The sequence below is a fragment of the Oncorhynchus kisutch genome, linkage group LG1 (assembly GCF_002021735.2).
Source record: "Oncorhynchus kisutch isolate 150728-3 linkage group LG1, Okis_V2, whole genome shotgun sequence".
Classification (NCBI taxonomy): domain Eukaryota; kingdom Metazoa; phylum Chordata; class Actinopteri; order Salmoniformes; family Salmonidae; genus Oncorhynchus; species Oncorhynchus kisutch.
Genome location: NC_034174.2, coordinates 60666997 through 60684105, shown reverse-complemented (window position 1 = coordinate 60684105; position 17109 = coordinate 60666997). Strand labels below are relative to the sequence as shown.

The 17109-nt window shown below is 41.2% G+C and overlaps 2 protein-coding genes across 6 annotated transcripts in view; both read right to left on the bottom strand.

Annotated features, from left to right (window-relative positions):
* The window catches only part of LOC109890059 (signal-induced proliferation-associated 1-like protein 2), a 100578-nt gene extending 92672 nt beyond the window's left edge, over window positions 1-7906 (bottom strand). For 2 of the 4 annotated variants that reach the window (XM_031828622.1, XM_031828634.1), the window contains exon 1: window positions 7703-7906. The gene's annotated coding sequence lies outside the window, so the exon portion shown is untranslated. The remainder of the gene's footprint in view (window positions 1-7702) is intronic. The other 2 variants (XM_031828627.1, XM_020482038.2) reach the window with 1 other exon arrangement.
* Window positions 7907-8372: 466 nt separating this feature from the next.
* LOC109890094 (uncharacterized) overlaps window positions 8373-17109 on the bottom strand; it is a 33461-nt gene continuing 24724 nt past the window's right edge. For both annotated transcript variants that reach the window (XM_031828649.1, XM_031828660.1), the window contains 3 exons: window positions 16548-16880; window positions 13588-15267; window positions 8373-10130 (listed from right to left, as the gene is read on the bottom strand). In XM_031828649.1, coding sequence (XP_031684509.1) covers window positions 13612-15267; window positions 16548-16880 — 1989 coding nt within the window. In that variant the 3' untranslated portion in view covers window positions 8373-10130; window positions 13588-13611. The remainder of the gene's footprint in view (window positions 10131-13587; window positions 15268-16547; window positions 16881-17109) is intronic.

Sequence of the window (17109 nt, the reverse complement as noted above, 5' to 3'; positions counted from 1 at the left end):
CAAGAAACTTGTCAGCACAGCTGTCAAGATCCAATAGATAACTTAAAACGAGAAGGTGACCAAATATGCTAACCTTTTTGATTTGACCAGTTAAGACAAGCCCCAGATGCTCGTCTCTGTAGACACCCACTCTATTGCTTTGTAGCTCATCGCTACTCAATGGTTACGAAGGCCTCCAAGTGCCATAACACTAAATAAACCCACTGTCTGTTGATTGCTTTGCTATAGCATACACATCCATGACAACTACTGGTGTTGCTTCACCAACCTTTTGGCAGGTGTTTCTACAATAGCATAAGTCTGCTCTTCATAGACCTATCAAGCTCGATTCGTTTTTTTGTGGTTCCCCAGTGGACACCAACAGAGGAAGTGCCTGTCAATTAGAGGTTTATTAAGAGGTGAAATTCTTCACATTTTCACCCGGAGGCGTTTGCTGACATCCTGAAAACACCTTCAACCATGGGGAAATTAGAGGTGGCTGTCTACTTTAAACACAGTTCGTTTTGAGCAACGTTGCACTTGTCTTTGTTAGTAGTCTGATGTAAAGTTCAAAATGTCTTAAGATCTCAGCACTCTGGAAACAAAGGGTGTACTTAGCAACTGTATCAGCCCTGGCCTATTATTACTACCAACTCAAAGATTTCAATAATCATACATTCAGCCAAATTAAAATGTTACGAAAATAAACTCTCAGCACATTAGTCAAAAATACCCTTTGCACAAACCAATGAAACAAATAAATTTACAAAATGCCCAAAGTCCTCAGTTATACTTGTCAGCAAAAAAAACACACAAAAAAACACACAGCATCCATTTGTCACATTTAATTTGCAACGCATCCAGTAGGTACTGCAGTTGGAGGTTGATTAAAAGCTTCCCCAGCCAAAGCACACAAGCATTCAGGCAGACTTGAGTGGTCCACATTCATAGAAATCCACAGCCATTTTCAAATATTAAACATGTTGTCAACAGATTTTCTTTTTCACCCAGAAAAGGAAGGAACGTGTGGATGACTTATGAATGGAGATGGGCTATCTATTCTATTGGTGGTAATAATGCTTGGTCGTCAGTTTTTAAACCGTCTTTAATAGAAACAAACGTGTCTCTGAGGAGAAGTCGAAATGGATTGCAGTGTGGGCTATGGTGTCAGGTGTCGAGGCAGATGGCTGCATGTTTGGGAAAGGCCTTGCCAGCAGCTTGATCCACTCCCTTGGGAGTCTGTGGTGCTGGCTAGAGAGAATTTCAGATGATAGCATAGAGGCTCCAAACTGTTACAGAGACTGGGAATGGGGTTACCACACAAGAGTAGGCTAAATGTTATCCTTCCTTACAGAAGTATATTAGAATAGCAGTAGTGTTGATTCAAGTCATTGTTATTTCTACAAGGACCCACGGAGCCATAGCTATGAAGAAATGCTGACATATTACACACCAGAAATTATGTTTGCATTCTTTGAAACGCTAAAAGTAGAAAGTTCATCAAAAAGGTTGCCTCAGTGTTTAAATATTTAATTGTTTTAACTCCTTCACTTAAATTAAGCCAATCCACTTAATTGAACTTAAACCTTGACCGTGATCTGTTACCTAAGTCACCTGACCAGTTTATGGAGCCAGCCCAGACACCACGCAGGCCCACAGTCGCCGCATAGTAATTACAGCTGATAATAGATGAAACACACAAACAAGATGAGCAACTAAAGCCGTCTGCACTGGTAAACCTGTTAATCCCATGTTTCACCCTGCCAGGGCTATGGCCCCTGTGACTGACTAGCTGGGCTGGCAAAGCAGGGTGCTAAGACCAGGTGATTCACGTTTGAATGTCACCGCGAGCAGTAGAGCAGAAGTGACATGCCTTTCCCCGAGCTGGCGTCACCTCTTTAGGGCTCTCTGCTGCGATCATGAGGAAGGAGATGTTTCTTCATCGACCTGCAACTTAACTCTCTGTGGAGTTTACAGAGGAGTGGCGCCTGCCTGGCTACAGTCTCCTTTCTCCTGTGGTATGGAGAATTGGGGAATGAAGGGAGGTGATTGTGGAGGCAGCTCCTCCCTCCAGCTCCATGGTGAAATCAAATCATTAAAGATCCCAGGGTGGCCCAGATGCATAAGGACGTCAACGGGGGTTCCAGCAGACACTTCCGGACTCCATGCAGGGGACACCAAGAAAAGACCTGGCTACCGCTGTCCTTCGCACAGATGGCCCCGACTCGCTAATCTCAGTCTGCGTCCATGCATTCCCTTGTTACCTGATACCGGGTCATAACAGAGCTGATTTTTTGTTGTTGTATTTTACCTTTATTTTACTAGGCAAGTCAGTTAAGAACAAATTCTTATTTTCAATGACGGCCTAGGAACAGTGGGTTAACTGCCTGTTCAGGGGCAGAACGACAGATTTGTACCTTGTCAGCTCGGGGGTTTGAACTCGCAACCTTCCGAATACTTCCGAATACTAGTCCAACGCTCTAACCACTAGGCTACCCTGCCGCCCCATTTTCCTGATAAAGGCCGTTTTAAAATGCTTTTACCCAGTTCTAAAACCCCTTGTCTGTAACACTATCATGCAGACTTTCTAGTCATGCACATTGAAATAGGTCTACAAGCTGGCCTGCACTCAGGTTACACATGTGGATGATTCGATGTGCAGACTAACCTATCGCCAGTGGCCATTTTCCTGTTCTGCACCAGACATGATTTTTGTATAGAGAAAGAAAAGTGTGCAGCACAAAGTTGCAGACACCTGGTTAGGAATTGAAATATGTGCAGTACACTACTGGGCAGGGTAAGTAAAAGGTCAAGTGAAGGACAATAGGATAACTTGTTTACTCTACAGGAGTATGGTACTTAGTCCTTCCTCTCTTGACCTTGTTTGGAGGAACACAAAACACATCCGGATTAATTCTCTCTCACTCAATTATCTATAATCATGCAAACTATGCACATGATCTTCCCTACCATGTAGGATGCTGGTGATGAGATCACACTCCAATTATTTAACCTCCCTGAGGGAACCAAAGAGACAGGAGTACAAAGAGGTGGGGAATATGGAGATAACTAGAGAAACTCGACTCGCAAACAACAGATCCAGCTAACATTACACTCCAATGCCCTACAGTAAGAAGTACTCTGGGTTTTCAAACATCAAGAGTGGGGAGAAGGAAAGGGGGAATGCAGATAGGGATTTGTGGATTACTTTCATCTACAGTGAACACCTTGCAGAGGGAACGACTTTCCCTGGCCTGCTTAAGGGTACCTTAATGCATACATAAAATACACTGAATACACTGCTCTGGAGTGTGGACTGCATCTATAAACGGGCTTGGCTCGTCTCAGCTGTCCAGCATTCCAGGAAAAGGATTAGAAAACTGAGTGGAGACAAAAGCTATGCTTTTTAATTAGCTGCCGCCAGTAAAGAAACTTGGAGTCCCATTGAGCGGGCTTGAGTGCTGACAGGCACTTTTGCAAATTCAGATAAAAGGAGCTAATCTGGCCAAACAAATCACCCATAAGCTTGTCTTCTCAGGCGCTTGGCAATACAAATGCTATTGATTTTAGCCATATGAGGAGGGTATGCAGGCTAGTATTGGTTGGCAGTTATGAGCATTTTAGGCATGTTCATGGGTGGATGGATTTTGGGAACCAAAGGACAACAGCACTTCCCTTGTTGCCATAGCCATTTTTTGTAGGGATCCTCATAGGTTTTCCAAAATAATAAGTCCCCAAAACAAAAAGGATCTTGACTTGACCAAGCATACAGAGATGATTTTGCATTGTGAACTCGGTTTGAATGATAATCTAGGCTACTGTATTCTTGGCTGCCTCTTGAACTACCAAGGTCTATCCTGGAGAAGACTACACTCCTTTTTCAAAGTTGAGCATTTCTGTCAGATTAGTTTTCTCATGACCGATAAACCACTTCCCAAGTCATTGTGTTTGACATCTCAAACACGCAACACATCAGCGAGCTATACGCAGCTGTACTTAGCCGGCGTTTCTCCAAAGGTCTGAAATCCACAGTACCGCATTGTAGGCAGATGAAGACAACAGCTGTCAAGGTTAGCACTGCCACACTAGGTAGAAGAAATAGACATGGCTTCAATATAACCCAAACCGTTACACAGGTACCAGCTAGAACAGTTGACAAATTGTCCTCATGTACGCTTGGGTGTACGAGACTTATTTTGATAGCATAGTGATGATATCACTATGTTATCATTGTTAAGCTATCAAAACACAATTGTTAGCAACAGCCTACATACTTAGGACAGTTTCATTAGAAACTATACAAAATGGTGTGTAGAGCAAACTTAGCCAATTTGAGAAGTTATACTCAGTGGTGTAGTGGAGGGTATACGCAAGTATACGACGTATAACCATTTATTTTTCAGTGGTCATTGCCTATATTCACTTCTTAATGCCCAGGATACATATCATGCCCAGGATGGATACCATCAGAGACGGAAACATCCATTTGAAATGTAGAAAGGGATCTAGCAATGCTAATGACAGGCCTAAACGTCCTCAGGTAGATGGAAAGGCTTTCCCAAAAACCTTTCTCAATTAAACATTACCTAGCAACAATGTAGCCTATGCCTAACTTGCAAATATTATCATGATTATTATAATCAATCCAGTAGCCATTTGTTTTGCAAACTCCATCTCATGTGCTACAGAAACACCACTAACCAGTGTTAGGTACCAGAGCCCTTGAAATAAAGGGTAACTACATGCAAAAAAAAAAAAATGTCTTAGATTTGTCCCAGATCTCATAAGTTGTCTCCTGATGTGGTTTATGCCTTTTTGTAGACTTAGAAAAACAACAACATTCGATCTTCTATTATTTTTTTAAAAGTGTGAGCGAAAACTCGAGAAAAAAACATGGCGCAAATCTGAAACCTGTGAATTTCAGACTCAGTTGACAGACTTATTTACGTGTTTCAATAGTAGGTCTACTATTAGCAGGCCCAAGATGTACTCTTAAGAAGCCTAACATTTCCGTTACTCCTAAAGGTCAAAGGACCTCATGTTATTTTCAGAGTTAGACTGGCTCTGGCTGCCAAAACTGCCAAATGCACCATCTAATTGCAATATGGTCCTAGAAACATAAACCGCTTTACTTTCATATCCCAACAAAATAATTTCACAAACGCAAAATACACAGTGTTTTAACCAGCTTTATCACAGTTGTAGCTAATGTGAAGTTTCTAGCAGCCTTCTTCTGTTACACACAGGTGTTCGGAGCATGTTAGATCGCTAAATAGCACAGTGGTCCCTCTGTCGCAAGTATATCTTCTGTAAACTTGCTGTAACATGGCGATATGGCCTTGTGGGAACACTAACCCTATAAAAGGTGCGTATCAATTGAACGTTTCTCGCTGATATGAAAGATAAGGTCGTTATACTTCCAAAACTGTACCACAATCAATGCATGTTAAGCAGCACCCACCCGAAGCACGCGCTCCAGCAGGTATATCTCACTGTTCCTACTTTGGCTGCCTTACCTTCCAGATCTATGCTGTCAATGACTGGAACGAACTTGGGAAACAAACAAACAAAAACAAAATCGGGGAAAAAAAAAGAAAAAAAAAATCACTGAGGCTGGAGACTCATATACCCTTCATTAACTTTAAGCACCAGCTGTCAGAACAGCTCACAGCACATGTGCATAGCCCATCTGTAAATAGCCCATCCAACTACCTCATCCTCCATACTGTTATTTATTTTGCTCATTTGCACCCCAGTATCTCTACTTGCACACTCATCTTCTGCACATCTATCACTCCAGTGTTTAATTGCTATATTGTAATTATTTTGCCATTATGGCCTACTTATTGCTTCACCCCCCTTATCCTACCTCATTTGCACACACTTTGTATAGAACTTTAAATTGTATTATTTACTGCATGTTTGTTTATTCCATGTGTAACCCTGTGTTGTTGTTTGTGTCGCACTGCTTTGCTTTATCTTGGCCAGGTCACAGTTGTAAATGAGAACTTGTTCTCAACTGGCCTACCTGGTTAAATAAAGGTGAAATAATAAAAAATATTAAAAGTTCAGAACGAGTGTCGGGGCTCATAACAAAACTCCCCCGTGTACAGATGACGCCTTCATCCAATGACTTGTATGTGAAATGTAAAGGAAAGGAATCATGATCAAGGGCTAACTATCAAGGCTTTCGCATGCTTCAGTTCAGATGGCACCTAGACAAACTAGTGTGCTCGCATATTCCCTTAAAATACTTTCTCTTAAAAAAATATTAAAGCAGGAAATGTACTGTTTGTCCATCTTGAGGCGCCATAGCCAGTAGCCATACACTTCCTCAAATCGTCAGAATGAATCTTAGATAACTCAAGAAATCTGTCATTGAGTTTGACTTTTTAGCTGAGGAGATCTTAATCTCGCAATTTGAAATACAACAAAGTTTTTTGGTGCAGTATTTCTCAAGTAAAAAAATATGTAGTCTATCCTTGAATGACAAAAAAAAAACACTTAATTTGAGAATCCCTACTGTTGACCAATGACCGACAAAAGGGGCGTAGACTTTGGCTACCGAAATTCGGCTTTCCTCAAAAAAAATTGCACAGCCGAAGAAACCCTTGCTGAAGACCAAAACATCACAAAATGTCATTATTTCGGACGGGAAGTATTGCAGACACCTTTAAGCCTTCTGCATGTTTTGGATAGGCGAACCAAACGAGGGTGCTTGCATACTCCCTTATAAGACCTTCGCTTGAAAAACAAAAAAAAGCTGTATCTTGAAACGCCGTCCCACATGCACTTCCTCAAAATAGTCTGAATTAATCTAAGATAACTGAAGAAATTTCATTAATTTAAACGTTTTTTGTCAAGGAGATCGTAGTTGGACAATTTTACATAAAAGATGTTAGGTGCAGTATTTTTCAATGACATTTTTCTGCATAAAACCATTAGTCCTTGAATTACAAAAAAATGCATTGAAGAATCCCTACTTTCGACCAATCACTAATGAAGGGGCGTTATCTTCGGCTACCGACTTCGGCGTCCCTCAAGAAAAGAAATGTGCGCACGAACAGCCGAAAAACTCGCGGAAGACAAACGTAACATGTCTTAATATATGCACGAACTGTTCCAGATGGGAAGTAATGTGGACGCCTTAAGCCTACATGCACAGCTTGTCCTGACAAAGACCAATTTGGGATTTATAATTTTAGGTGTGTATGTCACTTTCTCAGAATTCTTCACAAAATTATTAGTGTAATTTTGGCTAAATGTTTGTATACCCACTTCTCCAGGCACCACTGTTTTTACTTCTTCCAACAAAACACGCAGTGAGTTTAGCAAACAATCACAATTGGACTCAAAGGAAATAAGTTATTCGTAGAATCACGAACCGTATCGTATCAATTCTGGCTACAAAATATCAGTCCAGTTTATTATTTATGAACGGTGTTTTGCTTCTGATGAAAAGTTAATGTCATTTGGGCTAGAGAGCCCGCTGTTGAGAGCGAACTCGCAGCACAATAGAATCGAAGACCCTTTTCAGATCTCGCTGTTTTTACCATTCGAAACCAGATTTAGATGGTCAGGCCGACTCAAAGCAGCATTCGGTTATGATACAATTTGAACAGTTTTCAAATCAATTTATGCCTTAGTTATTCTTAGAAGTTTTGGCTACTTTAATCGAATTACTTCAACAAAAAAAGCAAAACCTCAATGAAAAATATCTTACCTCCGACGAGATCTAGATATCCAATCCCATTTTATCCAAAACGATTAACTTGCAGGCTTAACATCCTAGTTGAAGAATAAACTGTGTTTATCAGTGACTTTATGCAATTGTAACTAGACAAAGCCCCGTCCCCACAATTCATGAACTGTATCAATAGGCCTAGCTGTGTGTCTAATACAACTAGTTTCTGTTGAGTCGCGCTGGCAGAATCGGAAGAAGTCCCGCCTCCCCCATGCGGTCATTTGTTTAGGGATAGGCTGACCTACCGTGGCGTTGATGCTCATTTGTTCTGTGAGATGTCAATCATCACTTGTAATTACTGAAACATATTCACAAATAATGCAGAAAGAATGAGCATACAGTAATGAAAGATGAGCATAAATAATAGTAGTGACACTATCTTTCCAGGGCTGCTCGACAATGAAATTATGTAATGGCCTAGATTGTGTCCACATAAAGTAGCCTATTTAAATGAAGGCTCTTAAATGGTCCATTACTGGCCCCAACTGGAAGTTTGCAGACCCACGAATTAGACTACAAGTTGTCTTGCTTTTTGTAACAGTAATAAAGTGAATATATCTGAGCCTGACCATCTAAAATATCTACTCCTAGAACTTCATGATAACCTGAAAAAGGTCTCTCTATTACAACTAATGACAAACTACTTCAATTCAATATGAAGAAGCTGCAAATTCTTTGCTTTATTTTTTTATATTTTTTACAAAAGTGATTAAAATGATAAGTGATAGTCTACTGTACAGCAGGTTAAAATAGCAGTTTCTTTATGTGCCCTGCATGCAATTCATACACTGTTGAAAGAAATAAGGCACCAAGTGGCATTAAAGAGACAGAGCAAATACATTTTGATCATCTTGTATGGTATTCAATGGGGTAAGTCCATTCAGGTCAGTGTATTGCACTATTTGTGACCCTACATGTCTGATTTCTTCAATACAGTAATGTTATATTGTTTTATGTTGTATCATATACACTCAAGTTGTGTTAACAGCCAGTAACCAATGGAAAGAGTCACAAAGAAGACTATAGTGCTTCGGCCCTCCATTGGCCATTGACATCCATCAATTATTGAGTGGAAATCTGTCTTTGGTATGTGAAGTTAATCGGGTGTCCTGACTCTCTGTGGTCACTAAACATACCATGGCATGTATCATAAGAGTAGGGGTGTTAACCTTGATGTCCTGGCTAAATTCCCAATCTGGCCCTCATACCATCATGGCCACCTAATCATCCCCAGCTTCCAATTGGCTCATTCATCCCCCCCTCCTCTCCCCTGTAACTATTCCCCAGGTTGTTGCTGTAAATGAGAATGTGTTCAACTTACCTGATAAAATAAGGGTTAAGTAAAACAAAATAAAAAAAAACATTTTTTAAAGGATGATACCTAGTCGAAATCCCAGTTAAGAGTTTAATATGGGGAATTCTAGCCAATTTCCCTTAAAGAACCATTCTCATCAAAGCATTACACAGGAAAAAAAGACATGATTCATTTTGTACAATGTGGCATCACAATATATTCATGACTCCTTTGGTCTTGTATGGATGTTTTCAGTCTCCTGTAGTGAGATTCTTGCAGACTGCTTGCCAGTGGTGTTAAGTACTTAAGTAAAAATGCTTAAATACTACTTAAGTAGTTTTTTGGGGTATCTGTACTTTACTATTTATATTTTTGCCAACTTTTAATTTGACTACACGAAAGAAAAGAATATACTTTTTATTCCATACATTTTCCCTGACACCCAAAAGTACTTCTTACATTTTGACAGGAAAATGGTCCAATTCGCACACTTTTCAAGACATCCCTGGTCATACCTACTGCCTCTGATCTGGCGGACTCACTAAACACAAATGCTTACTTTGTAAATGATGTCTGAGGGTTGGAGTGTGCCCCCGGCTATCTGTTAAACAAAACATTTATTTTCAAATTGTGCCGTCTGGTTTGCTTATTATTAGGAATTTGAAATGGTTTATACTTTTACTTTTGACATTTAAGTATATTTTAAACCAAATACTTTTGGACTTTTACTCAAGTAATATGCTACTGGGTGACTTTCACTTTTATTTGAGTCATTTTCTATTAAGGTATGACAATTGAGTACTTTTTCCACCTCTGCTGCTTGTACACGATGATCCTCTGTCACTGAGGCAATGTGAAGTAAAAGTCCATCTGGAGTCAAAGTTGGAAAAGGGGGAGAATAAGCTGATCCTAGATCTGTGTCCGTATCCCACAAAGCATCTCAGAGTAGGAGTGCTGATCTAGGATCTGTCCATATAATCTTATTAATTTTGTTCTAAAAGGCAAACTAATCCTAGATCAGCACTCCTATTCTGAGATGCTTTACGTTTAGGGCCACTTTAATCTCTGGCTGGTTGGTCACTGGTCTGTGCGTCAGTGTGGCAAGGGCACCACCTAGTGGGAGAAGGAACATCATGAAAATACGTTAAATATTAAAATTGAATTGTTCAAGGCAAAACCAGTTCAATCTATTTCAGACAATGGTTCACTCAATGTTCAGGCTATATCTGTGTTAAAACAGACACATACACTACAAGCTTTTCCTAATGCAGTGTCCATGTGGAACTTGATTTCAAATTAAAGTGTAAAAGTCTGAAATCTAAATCACTTTTATTTGTTTACTTAGGCTACACTTTGCAGTATGTGTGTGTGTATTTTATGAGAATTCTTGATCATCATGAAACCAATTGACTGTCAGCATATGGTCAAAATGATTTTTGATGTACAAATGTAATTCATATTTCGTGAGAATTAGGATCATGAAACTCAAGAGAAACTGATGTTATTTCTGCTTATCAATGCATGCATCAGACCTACCCAATCCCTAATATTTCTATGTACTAATGCTTATCAATAAATTTTTTGTTGTTTCTTTGATTATCAATCATATGGTGTTTTGATTCATAATCCATTGCATTTACCCAACTCACACCTCAAACTTGCATACGTGGAAAAGAGCCACCTCAGAAATCAGTTGGTTTGTGTGTAGAAAAATTGATGCAAGAATGTACAGTTGTGGCAAAAAGTTTTGAGAATGACACATTCATTTCCAAGGTTTGCTGCTTCAGTGTCTTGGGATATTTTTGTCAGATGTTACTATGGAATACTGAAGTATAATTACAAGCATTTCATAAGTGTCAAAGGCTTTTATTGACACTTACATGATGTTGATGCAAAGAGTAAATATTTGCAGTGTTGACCCTTCTTTTTCAATAACTTTGCAATCCGCCCTGGCATGCTGTCAATTAACTTCTGGGGCACATCCTGACTGATGGCAGCCCATTCTTGCATAATCAATGCTTGGAGTTTGTCAGAATTTGTGGGGTTTTGTTTGTCCACCCGCCTCTTGAGGATTGACCACAAATTCTCAATGGGATTAAGGTCTGGGGAGGTTCCTGGCCACAGACCCAAAATATCGATGTTTTGTTCCCCGAGCCACTTAGTTATCACTTTTGCCTTATGGCAAGGTGCTCCATCATGCTGGAAAAGGCATTGTTTGTCACCAAACTGTTCCTAGATGGTTGGGAGAAGTTGCTCTCAGGGGATGTGTTGGTACCATTCTTTATTCATGGCTGTGTTCTAAGGCAAAATTGTGAGTGAGCCCACTCCCCTTGGCTGAGAAGCAACCCCACACATGAATGGTCTCAGGATGCTTTACTGTTGGCATGACACAGGACTGATGGTAGCACTCACCTCGTCTTCTCCGTACAAGCTTTTTTCCAGATGCACCAAACAATCGGAAAGGGGATTCATCAGAGAAAATTACTTTACCCCAGTCCTCAGCAGTCCAATCCCTGTACCTTTTGCAGAATATCAGTCTGTCCCTGATGCTTTTCCTGGAGAGAAGTGGCTTCTTTGCTGCCCTTCTTGACACCAGGCCATTCTCCAAAAGTCTTCGCCTCACTGTGCAGATGCACTCACACCTACCTGCTGCCATTCCTGAGCAAGCACTGTACTGGTGGTGCCCCGATCCTGCAGCTGAATCAACTTTAGGAGACGGTCCTAGTGGTTGCTGGACTTTCTTGGGCGCCCTGAAGCCTTCTTCTCAACAATTGAACCGCTCTCCTTGAAGTTCTCCATGATCCGATAAATGGTTGATTTAGGTGCAATCTTACTGGCAGCAATATCCTTGCCTGTGATGCCCTTTTTGTGCAAAGCAATGATGACGGCACGTGTTTCCTTGCAGGTAACCATGGTTGACAGAGGAAAAACAATGATTCCAAGCACCACCCTCCTGTTGAAGCTTCCAATCTGTTATTCAAACTCAATCAGCATGACAGAGTGATCTCCAGCCTTGTCCTCGTCAACACTCACACCTGTGTTAACGAGAGAATCACTGACATGATGTCAGCTGGTCCTTTTGTGGCAGGCCTGAAATGCAGTGGACATGTTTTTGGGGGGATTCAGTTCATTTGCATGGCAAAGAGGGACTTTGCAATTAATCTGATCACTCTTCATAACATTCTGGATTATATGCAAATTGACATCATACAAACTGAGGCAGCAGACTTTGAAAATTAATATTTGTGTCATTCTCAACTTTTGGCAACGACTGTATGTATATTACACAGAGGCATTTTGTGTGTGTATGTGTGTGTTTAAAGTGCAGATACACTACCATTCAAAAGTTTTAGATCAATTAGAAATGTCCTTGTTTTTGAAAGAGAAGCACATTTTTGGTCATTAAAATAACATCAAATTGATCAGAAATACAGTGTAGACGCTGTTAATGTTGTAAATGACTGTTGTAGCTGGGAACAGCTGATTCTTTTATGAAATATCCACATAGGCGTACAGAGGCCCATTATCAGCAACCATCACTCCTGTGTTCCAATGGCACGTTGTGTTATCTAATCTAAGTTTATCATTTAAAAAGGCTAATTGATCATTAGAAAACCCCTTTGTTCTGATTAAAGAAGCAATAAAATAATAACCACAAAACACGTCTCAACGTTAACAGTGAAGAGGTGACTCCGGGATGCTGGCCTTCTAGGCAGAGTTCCTCTGTCCAGTGTCTGTGTTCTGTTGCACATTTGAATCTTTTCTCTTTATTGGCCAGTCTGAGATATGGCTTTTTCTTTGCAACCCTGCCTAGAAGTCCAGCATCCCGGAGTTGGCTCTTCACTGTTGACGTTGAGAGTGGTGTTTTGCGGGTACTATTTAATGAAGCTTCCAGTTGAGGACTTGTGAGGCGTCTGTTTCTCAAACTAGATAGACTCATGTACTTGTCCTCCTTCTCAGTTGTGCACCAGGGCCTCCCACTCCTCTTTCTATTCTGGTTAGTGCCAGTTTGCGCTGTTCTGTAAAGGGAGTAGGACACAGCGTTGTACAAGATCTTCAGTTTCTTGGCAATTTCTTGCATGGAATAGCCTTTATTTCTCAGAACAAGAATAGACTGACGAGTTTCAGAAGAAAGTTCTTTGTTTCTGGCCATTTTGAGCCTGTAATCAAATCCACAAATGCTGATGCTCCAGATACTCAACTAGTCTAAAGAAGGCTAGTTTTATTGCTTCTTTAATCAGAACAACAGTTTTCAGCTGTGCTAACATAATTGCAAAAGGGTTTTCTAATAATTACCTTTTCAAATTATAAACTTGGATTAGCTAACACAATGTGCCATTGGAACACAGTTGCTGATAATGGGCCTCTGTCCTCCTACGTAGATATTCCATTTAAAAAATCTGCTGTTTCCAGCAACAATAGTCATTTACAACATGAACAATGTCTACACTGTATTTCTGATCAATTTGATGTTATTTTAATGGACAAAAAATGTGCTTTTCTTTCAAAAACAAGGACATTTCTAATTGACCCCAAACTATAAGATAGGTACTTTTGTTGATCTACGTACCTCAGATTTTTGGACCACAGTAATTCAAGGTGCTCTTTCCCGGGCTGTGCAATTCCAAATATCCTCCAGCTCCTCTTCCTCCTCCTCAAACTGCCAATGATCAGGATGAATATGATCTGGTTCTCTTTTGGGTGAAGTTTCTTTTTCCAATACCATCATAGGTGCGGGACTGTCGGAGCATACGCAACAGTTGTCCTCAGAGCACACAATGACTCGTCCAGAACTGCGCACACCCATCCATGTGGAGTCTTCAGACACAGTAGACAAGCCCTTGATCTCTACAACTCGAAGGTCACTTTGGAAAGCGAATTGCCTCTTTGCAGAAGGGAAGTATATGTGGTTATTGAGGTCTTGAATCTTAGTGTGAACACTTAAACAGTTGTGGTTCTGTGATGGTTCAGTGCGGGCGTGGTCATGCATCATCGAGCTGCTGCAGTTTGGTTCAGTGCGTTGCTTGTTAGAGTCCAAAATAGCTACTGGAATGGAAATCTCGACCTTATCCTCATGGTGGATGCCAACAGTGCTGGAGAAAATGTTCTCATGTCCAGCAGCAAGGGCAGGACTCCTTGTGGCGCTTCTTAGGTCGTGATAGACGTTGTCTTTCTCAGGTAGAGAGAGACACTGAACCAAAAGAGAAACAGACTCTGAGCTGACCTTCTGCGAGTCCTGCCTAGCTGCTTCGCAGCTCTTTTCTTCTTTTGGACTGAGGGCAGAAGTATGTCCAATCACTTTGTGAGTCTGACTGAGTGTATTTGAGTCTGCCAATTTGTATAGATTCAAAGGTGAACCATTTTGAACAGCATAGTCCCCTGTTTCACATATACTTTCCTCCCCTGGACTGAGGGTGAAATTCTGCCCAATCACTTTCTGAGTTAGACTGAGTGTATTTGAGCCTGAAGGTCTATACTCCCCATCAGCTTCAAGATGCCTTTCCTTCTCTGGACTGAGGGCAAAAGTCTGTCCAATTACTTTGGACGATACGTGAGTCTGACCGAGTGTGTTTGAGCCTGATGGTCTGTACAGATTCAAAGGTGGACTGGCATGGTCCCCATTGGCTTCAAAAGGCACTTTCTCAGTTGTGAGGTCTTTTGCACTTATCTGTGAGATTTTCCCCCAATCCTTGGGCAGGTCAAAACTCAACATCGACCCAAGATGGATAATGCCATAGTGGCTCTTGTCTTGCCTAATGGTCATCTCACTGGGCCCATGCAAGAAATGCCCCTGGATGGTAGGAATGCTTGACATGCCTGAAGAGTTGCCATCCGTGACACTCACCACAGAATTATTTTTGATATACAGTTGGAGTTCTGTATTACCTGGACTCCCTTGTGTGGCATGACATTCCTTCTTATCCTCCAGTGGCCAGGTGTAAGCCCTGTGTTTGACATTGGTGGGCGCGGTAGTAACCCCCTCTGGCTTGGGCATTGCGACAATTCCAGTCACAGTGTGTCTGTGTGTCATTTTCTTCCTCCTCTTCATCGGTCCCTTCAGGTTTAAGGTAGAGGTGGAACTGGTTCTGGGTAAGGTGGGGAGCAAGACAGTCCTGACTTGGGGAATGAAAGTAGCATTGATTGAGCTTGTGGAAAAGGTGGTTGACACGTGGCTCGTGTCAGTAACATGAGACGATGCCACGTCTTCAAAAACAGGACTTCCATCTGTGACTTGCAGATAGGTGCTCACCTGAAAAAGATGAAGATAATTAGATGTATTAAAATACAAAACTCTGCAAAAGGTGACTTTCATGTTCCTTGAAATTAAATGCTTATGCAACCATGATCAAAGACATCTTAGATTCATTTACGGAGAACCAATTTCTGATACTCGTGCACACTTGATGAAATATGTAGTTGATTCTGTATAAAAATACTGTACGTTATTTTAAGACATCACTTCAGCTGCAAGCCTTCAAAATTGGATCTTACATTCCGCAAACCTTATGAAAATCACATGGAGATCAGGTGGTCTCATACCCAGCTGCAGTGGCAATGGCTTGACCATGACTAATCCACTGAGTGTGAGCCAAGTTGATGAACTACCACTTCTGGAATGGGGGACAGAAATCTTACACCACATTCCTTGACTAATAGCTGCTCTAAGACATTAGGATCAGCTCTCGCTATCCCAGTCCCAATCTAAAGCTTTTAAAGATAAACACAATAGAAATGTGCCTGAACGTCTTGAGGTTCTACAAGAGGTTTTATATTATTAGCTGAAATACACTGCATGGCAGTGTACAAAAGTATGTGGACACCTGCTCGTCAAACATCTCATTCAAGATCATGGGCATTAATATGGAGTTGGTCCCCACCTTTGCTGCTATAACAGCCTCCACTCTTCTGGGAAGGCTTTCCACTAGATATTGGAACATTGCTGCTGGGACTATTCAGCCACAAGAGCTTTAGTGAGGTTGGGCACTGATGTTGGGCGATTAGGCCTGGCTCGCAGTCGGCATTTCAATTCATCCTAAAGGTGTTCAATGGGGTTGAGTTCAGTGCTATGAGCAGGCCAGTCAAGTTTCTCCACATCGATCTCGACAAACCATTTCTGTATGGACCTCGCTTTGTGCCCGGGGGCATTATCATGCTTAAACTGGAAAGTGCCTTCCCCAAACTGTTGCCACAAAGTTGGAAGCACACAATCGTCTAGAATGTCATTGTATGCTGTAGTGTTAAGATTTCCCTTCACGGTTCCACTTACAGTTGACCAGGGCAGCTCTAGCAGGGCAGAAATGTGAAAACTGACTTGTTTGGAAGGTGGCATCCTATGATGTTGCCACACTGAAAACCATTGAGCTCTTCAGTACGAGCCATTCTACTGCCAATGTTTGTCTACGGAGATTGCATCAACAGCAACAGAATTCAAATCTGACTGTTGTCCAAAACTTTGCATCCTCCCTTTTTTAATTTGGTTGATGTTGTCTTGTGGTATGTAGATATGAATATGTGGTGATCTGTACTCACCCTATGCACAGGTTCCACTGCCTGCTTTGGCTCCACTGGCCCCTGTTGCAGACCGCCCCCTGGTGGCTGTTGGTCAAAACTGAGGATGAGGTTGATGCTGCTGCCCAGTGGGGTGACAGTAGCGCAGGGCTCTTCAAGGATAATGCTGGACGAGTTGACTACCACAGCCAAGGGGACGTGTCGTGTTACGTTTACTGGCTTGGCAAAGTTTTCTGCATGGTGACCTATCCCTGGTTGGGATTTTTGTGGTCCTTCAAACTGGCTCGTCACCATGAGCCTGTGCTTTGTGGACAGGCTTTCAGAGGACTTGTGTTCTGCCAGAGAGGATAGATTCTGCAAAGAAAACCAAAGATTTTGTTCAATAACTCTTATTTCAAGTATTTAAAAATATATATTTTTAGGTTTTGTGCAATAAGCCTTGATCCTTAGGAGCAAGATTTGGGCAGGTAGAAAGCATTTGGTCTTCTATACACATTATTACGGTAGCTTCACAACAGCGATGTAGTTCAGTGCTTTAAATGTGTCTAATTTCAATAGAACAATGTTATTGTTCTGAAATAAT